A 9,421-nucleotide genomic window follows, 5' to 3' on the forward strand; every position below is an offset into this window, starting at 1 on the left:
AAGCTACCTTCTAACGTGGAATAACTTTTTCAGAATTGAACCGAACGCTCTTTACGAATTTCTGCTATCGTGGAGTAACAAGGAAGTTATCGCGACCGGTTTTATATGATATATTACCTTCGATTGACACGATGAATCATTAAGAACGGAAACAAATTAATCGGCTCTTATATAATACGCCTTTTTATCGAGAGGCTTATTCGTAGATTTTTGTCGAGCATTCCGCGTTAACGCGTTTGACCATCTCTGGATCAGAAAGTCGAACAGTTCTCTTCCGCTTTAATGCAGTTGCAACGCATGCACGATTCTATGTGGCTCGTTTCGACACGGCCGATGCTTCCGGGCGAAATTCTGTCGCTTACATAATCTCGATTATGAATACGTAACAATGCGAAGTGAAGGTGGTCAGGAAGAGCGTCGAAACAGAAAGAGATACACGTGCGAGTTCCTCGACCGATGTTAATCCACCGAGTTAATTACCATATCGATCTTAGTCATAGAAAAACACCGCTGTTTTACTTTTGCTTTCTAACGTTAATCGATGTGCAAATTAAAACCGAATACTTAACGAGGGGTCAACAGGTTCCTCGACGCCGCGGAAAAATTTAGAAATCAGAAAACTAGCCAACAGTGCGAGGTGCTTTTGCTCGACTCCAACGAGCGCAATTATGAGCGTGACGCGTTCGAAGAAGAACCGCGAACTACGCGTCCAGCCAAATAAATAAGAGACAGAGTAACGAGAGTAAAGATTAGTCGAGTTGTCGCAAAGCGTGTAAGTGTCGTGAGAAAGAGCGTCGGAATCGTATCGATCGTGCGAACCTGAGGAACAACGATATCTCACACGATCAATTGTTGCGTTAATAACGCATAGACGCGTGGCCTGGCAACCGTGTTGTACACCTTAAACGATGATGGTATTTATTGTCCGTCCGCCATCGGTTACTCGTTAGTTAATGCCGCTGGCCGGACAATACGGCACGTGACATCGTCGTTACCGATAATTAGCACGGCTCGTGGTTACTCGTGATAACGCCTGATAATGCGTCGAGAAAACACCGTGTTACCGGTAGTCGCTTATCGGCTACCGCTCGAAAAGCCGTAAATTATCATCCAATTAAATCTAATATTCGAAACTAGCGAGAACAATCGCTTTTACGGCTGTTTCAATAATTTCGAACGTAGTTGTTAGGTTTCTGTGCGCTAAACGCACGATTTTGTACGGGTTCGACGTATCAAACGGTACATTTATATTTAACCCTTAAATGCATGAGTGGGGTCCCATTGTTGCATTTTTTATGTAAACATTTTTAGCCGCGCCATTTGTGAAATGAAAGTTCAGCTATTTGCTTCTGTCCATATTTATGTTATGTTCAATGTGTTTACAGATATAAATTGTTGCTGTAATCAAAGTTAGCACGGAATTAGGTAAGTGGGGTCCTCAATGGACCTCATGTATGCATTCATGTTCCTAATTATTTAGTATCTCATTGTACACATATGTTAGCGTACTTTGGAGGGTCGTCGGGGGTAATTAGCCTGTGCTATTTTGCCTCTGAACGATTTATGATAGGGATAGACTGCGTGAGCTCTAAGCGAAAGGTTGGAAATTTTGTTTTCTTTCATGACTTTCCGATTATATGTTTGGATTAAAATACTTGTTTTTGCTTCTACAATAAAGATCCTTAGATGTCATTCCTCTGTTTTCTCAATTAAGTACATTTTAATCCATTAGGAACCCCACTTATGCATTTACGGAATTTTTTGTTACCTATGCACTAAAGGGTTAATCTGCTCGAAATCGCGCGATTTCCAAAATTTCACCAATTTGCTACAACTCCGAAATTTGTATCGTTCGAGGTATAGCTTACGCGAGCGAATTTTCACGTGTGCCTAGCGACGGTGAAGCCGCCTTCGAGATGTTGGTCTCTCGAACGGAAGGTCTCGGTTAATTGCCGACTTATAATTAGCGTAGTTCTTATTATTAGTTCGTACACGTGTTCTCCGCGCCGGAAGCGAACTCCAAACCCGTGTCTCTTTTCCTGGCTTGTCCCGTTTCTAACCCACGTAACGGCTCTTCCACTATCCATTTCCCTTCGACAATTCAGACGCGTGCATTTCGATTGAAGTCAATTCGATAATCGTTCTTCTTGACGAGCCGACTCGAATTCTTCCGGCTCGTGTCGATCTTAATCGCGATTCTTGATCCCCGTCGATCGCGTATCTGCCACGAGAAAGCGACCCAAGATTTTCCATCTGCTTTCGATTTCGTTGATCGCGCTAAAACGAGCGATGACAGCCACATTAGCGCGACACTAAACTATAACGTTTTAACGGCGTTAATAATTTAATTTTAAGGCATGTGCAAGCTCCGCGCGTGAGCGATAAAAAGCAGGAGTTTAAATATTTGAAACAGTTATTAGCTCTTGTTACATATTCGAGGAAGTCATGTGGCTAAATGTCGATGTAAATACCTTTAATTCGAAGTGGAAAAACTTTTATTTCTGTTGCACGAGCTGATCGTTTTCTATTTTTAACGGTACTTTTTTAACTCGATATCCTTTTTGGATTCTCTTTCCATTATTTTATATGCTTATCTGTAACCCCTTGCCATACTTTAACCAGTCTGATACATGACTCGTGTTTCAACTCTTATTGCATAATAAATTGACATAACATTTCAACTTTCTTTGTTTTTATATCGTAGCTGTGATTAGTTCTAACACCTGACAAATCACAGGACAGGGGATTAAATACTTTAAGTGTTTTCTTTGCAAAACTCCAATTTCACTGAGTAAATCCAGTCACCACAGATTACGCGATACGACAACGACATACGAATGCAACGTATCCAAAGAGAAAATTGGTCGAATGAAATGGTTGAGCAGCGATTTCGTGGCTCGTGAAAAATCGCAAAGTGAATTTCTCTGTTCATCGGCGTAAAGCCGTGGTCCTTTTTCTGCCGAATCGAGCTCGATCCGCGTAAAATTGATTCTGAAGAGCGCCACGAACCGCGGTCTCATTATGGAACAGCTTAAAGCTGTCGTAAGATGCCGTGCAAGATCGAGTCCGCTCGTTGAAACTGGTCGACCCGGAATCGTGCACCACTTACCCTTCGTCGTCGATATTTAGCCTTTTTAGTCGTTCGATTTCGAATTCCTCTAGGCTTACGACACTCGACACCGCGGTTTCGTACGTCGATTTTTCGCCTCGCAAACGTTTCTGCTAGCGATTCGAGCACGTTGCTTTCTCGGCTTCAGGGCATCTACTTAAACACGAAATTACGTCAATTAATTATCCCGGCTCTGCGCGTTAGATCGCCATGCGACGTGACCTGTGAGCAGTCGCCGACGCGGTTTCATCGACCAATATTGAACGCAACGAAACGCGGAAAAAGTTCGCTGTTTCTCTTCGTCCACGCGATCGACACCGTCGGGTTAAAGTTACTTCCAGGCTAAGTAGATTCGACTAATCTCGGTCGCGGTGCAAACTCGTGTTGCGTCGAGTATCCTCGAAAAGTGTGTTCCTCGAAAAAACACCGCCTCGCGAACCAGACTGTTTGCGCAGACGATCCAGGTTTGTTGGTTTTATTGGCAGTTACCAAGTTCGGAAAACGAGGGAGAACGAGGAACGCCAAGGAAATAACTGGAGTGTACTCGGAGACGCGTACGCGGGGAAAGATAATCTACCGATCGAAACATCGAGATCGAGATTCGAAGCCGGATCTCCCTCTCTTTTCGTGGAACGAACTTGATTCTGCTTTCCAAGGAAACGGCTATCAAGATTCGGAAATAACCTCCGCCTACGGCTCGTCCGACGTAATGGACGCCCACGAAATTCGAAGTTCAATGCGTCTCGCTTTTTCCGACGTAAAATGCCTGCTTCGTCGTACCAATGACCCGTTAATTGAATTATTCGATTCACCGACACGTTCGTTCACCCCTCGATCCATCGGAAAAGATCTCTTGGTTGCATACGCACTTTTATCGTTTTTCGGTGTCATGGTCACGGTCGACGTTCGTCGTAGCTTCGAAATTACCTTGTGCAGTTTCGACTACGATTAGTCGAAAGATTAGATCTCTGTGTTACGATGTAATGGATGGTGCCGTCGGAACTTTCGTCGAGAACGTACAAAGCAATCTCTTAACGAAAATCGATAAACGCAGTAATCGTAAATCGATCGGTCCGACATCGAAAAATGATTTTTAATTTCCACGGTGCTCGAATATGGTCGTTAAACCGGAATTAGATTTATCGTTCGATAAGGCGGTAGTTCGACGGTGGGTTAATTTATTAGGGCAGATTAGGGACGAGATAATGCTGTACGTTTTACGGGAACGATCGAAGGCGAGAATTAAGTCGACCGGGTGAAATATTGCGCGATTGTAGCGTGCGTCACGGCGAAGTTCGCTTGCAAGGTGAATCAGAAATAGTCGTTCGAATTTCACTTATTCGATCGGATAGCGTGGATTTTCCAACGAAAACAAGGCACATCGTCGAGCTCGTACCGCGAGCCATGTATTCAGCTTGTTTAATGACCGAATTCGAACGGTTACGAGTGACCTGTCTCATTATCGTTAATTCAGTAGCGAACCAGCCAAGCTGAGCGTGAAAGTACGCCGAGAAACGTGCGCTGATTCGATTACGAAAAGCAAGGTGCACGAGACTAAGCGTGCGTTTTCATCCGAGCTCAATTGCGAAACTGCGAATGACACACAATCCGGACAGCCTTGGAGCAGCCTTGCCCACGGCTAATGCAACTCTCGCGATCGTTCGTGGATCCCTGAATTATACAGGGTGATACAGGTGAAAGTCCCCGTTGTCTTACGCTACCGCAGTCGTACAAGTACACGGTGTACCTGTAATTATCGGCTAAATCCATAAACTGATACGCGATTCGTTCTATCGGTAGCTACAAGGCTGTAGAGTACTACCTCCAGCTTATTCGGTACCAAGGTAACTCTCGATTCAACACGGGAGGAATTAAAATACATGTTTCGTAGACTTCGATGAATTAACGCGATCATCGATATCGTACACATTGGACATCGGTTGAGTTCGTCGACAGCGCTCGTTCGTTGAGTGCAGTCTTTACGACCGACGGAACTAGACGAGGTTTACAACTGTAATATATTTCTGGAGACTATTGTAGCCGGAATCTGAAGACATTGACTTTTTAAGGCATAGAAGAAACTTCTGTAGACATGTTCTTATTGTAGCATCAACGAAGATATGTTAATTAATTGGTTTTTTAGATCAATATATAATATATAACATCTGTGTCCTGTTTGCGACACCTGTTAATTAATTTCTTTCTGATAAAATTCTTGATAAACGTGGCGGTGCTTTATGTATTTGTCAAATACATAAACAGAAGTCTGTGTATAGCAGTTATCACACGGTGACAACTGATTTATGCTGCCTTCTTCGTATAATAAATATCGGTAATAAAAACGACACCTGTTATCCGGTGCGACCCAGAAGCGTGCTTTATCTGGTAAAAGAAATCGGTGCCGGTCTATCTTGATGTTCGATTTCCAGTAACCGCGATAGGACGTCGATTTTTCCCGCACCTTTCTGTGCGCCGGAGAAAATTTCATCTTCCGAATAATTTTATTCGACTGTCGTCCCAGAACATAGGATCGATAACGGGAGCAAAACGTGTCGGTGAAAAGAAGGAAACGAACCTGGACGGGGACGAAATGGTATCACCAGTGAAAGATAGCCACTGCAATGCTGGCTCCACGGACAATTCGACCCAGTCGCGTTGCTCCAAATACGTCGATGGTCGACCAGTGTGGCGACGTTGAAAAAAGAAATAAGTAAAAAGAGAAGCGACGTTGCACGTTCAAGCAACGAGATCCCACTACTAGAACAAAAACACGATCGGACACCGGAAAGTTTTCCTTTCGTTTTGCTCGGGAATCGACCGAATCGAAGGGATGAGATCTTTTCCTATCTAAACTGACATTCGACTTTGTCAGCCGTGTCCAACAACTTTCAGTTTTATCGATAGACGCCTCTCTTCTCCTACGAATCGGTAACAGCGAACTTTATGATTTATCGACAAACTACGTTCGTTTCAGAATCGAATCTATCGAGAAGTTATAATTCGTTAACATCTCTGTTTCTTGCGACGTGAATGTCGATGAATCTATCGATGATTAGAAATTCGCTTCGAAATATGAAATTAAACTGTTCACGTTATTTGTCTATTTAACAGACTTAGTACATCTAGTATACTAACGAAAAGGTTTAGTTACGACTATCGTACAATATATGTATAAATAACTTATCGTTATCAATGATAGTACTTCCCATTGACGGCAATAAAACGTGACAACGATGTAATGCTATTCATTCATGATTCGTACGCTGTTGAGTAGTATTGCATGCTGTGTTCTGTGTTAAGATACTAAGATCGAGTTATTTTTTCATTAACTTTGTTGCGTCTTAAAGTATATCCAATCCTCGAGTAAACGGAGTCTTGGTCATCGGATTACCTCGTCGCTTTAATACCGACAATACATCGGTATCTAGCCTTCAATAATATTTCATGGTCTTTAACGTTATTGTACTGAGGAACCTCTAAACGATCAATACGTATCGCCGACAAAATATCGTCAATATTTTAGTGTTATCGATAAATATCGAGAGGTATCGAGAATTTATTGTCCGTCTGAGGTCTCCGTGTACAGAATTTCAATCAAGTTAAAACGACTTCCGATCGCACAGTTGGAAATTGCACTTTTGTCTACTTTGATCGAACGATCTGACGATATCAACTGTACCGGATCGCGCAAACATTCTTGTATCGTGTGCTCGAAAGATGTATTGCTTTATAGCAAACATTGCGCACTGTAACAGTCGCATTAGATATGTTTGTATTACACGATGGGGATGAAAGAATTTCCGATCTTGGAAATTTTTAATAATAGTTTGTCTCGCGAACCACGTGCGGTATTCGTACGAATAGTGGATTGCAGACTATCGTCTGGCACGCGAGCAAACATGTTAATCATGTTTCCGGGTTGTTTCAATTCCCTGGGTACATGTGTATATCTACTTTTATCGAGTAATCGATAAGTTTTCTAGCGGCACGTGTCTTCTGTTGTGAAACGGTTGCCACGAGACGAGTCCCTTTAATTGAATAACCTTAACTTTCGATGTTCGATCATGTATTTATAACTGGGGCGGGTTGTCTTGTCAGAACGGGTAGACTCTCTGTCAGAGGATTCGCTGTTTCTCGAGTTTCAAAGTCAGCAACCTCGAGAAGGTAACGGTAGCAACGACCGATCGAATGTTAATCGAAGTTCATAGGCGTTGATTGCTCGACGCGTCATAATGTTCGCCAGTTCACACGTTCACGGAGATCGAAATTTTTGGACACGTCGGATGATAGGTTGGCCCGATTTCCACAGTAATTGGCTCGTTCCGTTGGTCGGACAACAGTTTGCCCTTATAGCGACGCGAAATTCGCTGGAATCCTTTGGATGGTCGCATATCTCGCGGAGAAAGTGTTGACCGTGGTTTTCATTAAACGCCTCCGCCCTGCTTTCGCGACGAGCTACCACAGTATCCTCGTGTTACGTTCGGCTAATCAAATTCGTTGGCTTGATAATAGTCGGGTGCTGAGGTAACGTTATCGTCCAGATTCGGTTATCCGCGACAAAGAAACGATTCATGCTAAATCGAACGGATCCGCTGCCGTTGACGCTGCTATTCGTTGCTGATCGACGTCAATTTTAAACTCGTTCGATTTTAATTAACGCTTCCTTAAATAAATTCATATTGATTGAACCTGTTAACGAGTAATATTTCACTCGTAAAGCGTTACCTAACAGTGAATAATTAAAGTATATTCGTGTTTAAGCGAAAAGTGTCGAGAACGTTTTACTCGCGTAAAATGGATTCGTAATGGATTTGAAATTTTGCGCCAGATATTATATTAAGCGGGAAATTTGAACGGCGGCTAACGTAATCCCGGTAATATCAAGGGATCAACGAGTTAGCAGGCAAATGAAAAATAAGATCGAATCAAGGTTAACCGAAGTTGCAGGCACCAGGTGGTTGGTTAGGATTACGTTTTAAAGCTTCTTGTAAAGAAGGAAGGAGAAGATTGCTCTCGTTACATCGATATTCAGAGTCTAGCGAGTACTTCCGTTTCGCGTTCGATAATTCAACGACTCGATGCCTCGTCACGTCTGCCCCTCGTCAAAGAATCGTTCTTCAACGACCGGAAATACAGATCAAAGTATCATGGCAGCAGATAAAAAAAAAGAGAAAGCCGTATCGCGGATGAAAAATCACGAGTCGCGTTTCTTTCGAAAAACTTTTCTCTCCCCTGTTGTCCTAGTTTCTCCCGCGATTGATCGTCCGATATATAAACGTTTTCACTTGTTCCGTTTCGCAAAAACAATTATCGTTTTCTTCTTTCGGACAAAGCCAGCCATCTGCCAACCAATTAAGGCAGAAATCGACCTCTTGTTCGAACTTCATACACTCGTATCCACACTTACACTTTTACGTTCGTTTTAAATGCATATTGTGCGGTACAAGTCTACTATACTTATCGTTCTTAAAATCGCTCATCGTTCAACATTCTGACAAATAAAACTACCAAGAATATAAAGGACAGAAATGACAAATTCCCCGGGATTTAAGTCGAAGTTGCCCCATTAGCTCCACGTTGTAAGGCTAGATGGAGTTAATTTAGTTTCCAGAAGAAACTTGTGTGCAGTCAAATAAGAATAGGGCACGAAGAAGTTGCTCGTTTATCAAAGGTTGCTCACCAAATATGTACATGCGACCACGAAAGCTCATCTGTAATTCAGCATGGTAGATATACCAACAATGACAGAACGTGTAATTCAACCCTTTCATACGTTCGGATACATAGCGGTGACGCACGCGTGTCCCAGCCAGCGGAAGCTTCCTTACCGGAAGCAGAGTATTCTGAATATTCATTTGACCGGTTCGATTGGTTGCTACGGTATCTCGGTGAAAGTTAATAAATTTCGTTTCGGGGCTGAATCATTCGTTTGTCCCTGAACTTGGTCGGATTCTTTTGTTACCGCGAAAATTTCACCGATTTATTATACGGGGGTGAGTAATGCCTTAGCTATAGTAGATCCTGAAGAGATTAACGCCTTTTTATGAATCATTATCTCGTTCGTTTTGAACCGATTCAAAAATCAGTCTTTCTACGATCATTCTTCTCATGTCAACTATTTATTTTGGTTTCAGAGAGGAAGTCCAGGAGCACACGGTTAGGTGGAACGCCAAATTTGAGTTTTTATGCAAAATGAGTGCCAACGCGTCCACTGGTGTTCTCGAACCCTGTATTTTGAGGATATCCGTCAGAAAGGTGATTCGATCGAAAAATTCATCTCTATTTTATGACCCGTTTGACTCTGTCATTATT

At 42.7% G+C, this 9,421-nt stretch overlaps 1 protein-coding gene across 4 annotated transcripts in view; it reads left to right on the forward strand.

Annotated features, from left to right (window-relative positions):
• LOC100874836 (early estrogen-induced gene 1 protein) overlaps positions 1-9,421 on the forward strand; it is a 43,675-nt gene that overhangs the window by 16,884 nt on the left and 17,370 nt on the right. For all 4 annotated transcript variants that reach the window (XM_076531119.1, XM_012291407.2, XM_012291389.2 and 1 more), the window contains one exon: positions 9,244-9,364. In XM_076531119.1, coding sequence (XP_076387234.1) covers positions 9,244-9,364 — 121 coding nt within the window. The remainder of the gene's footprint in view (positions 1-9,243; positions 9,365-9,421) is intronic.

Source organism: Megachile rotundata, chromosome 4, assembly GCF_050947335.1.
Source record: "Megachile rotundata isolate GNS110a chromosome 4, iyMegRotu1, whole genome shotgun sequence".
In the NCBI taxonomy this organism is placed as follows: domain Eukaryota; kingdom Metazoa; phylum Arthropoda; class Insecta; order Hymenoptera; family Megachilidae; genus Megachile; species Megachile rotundata.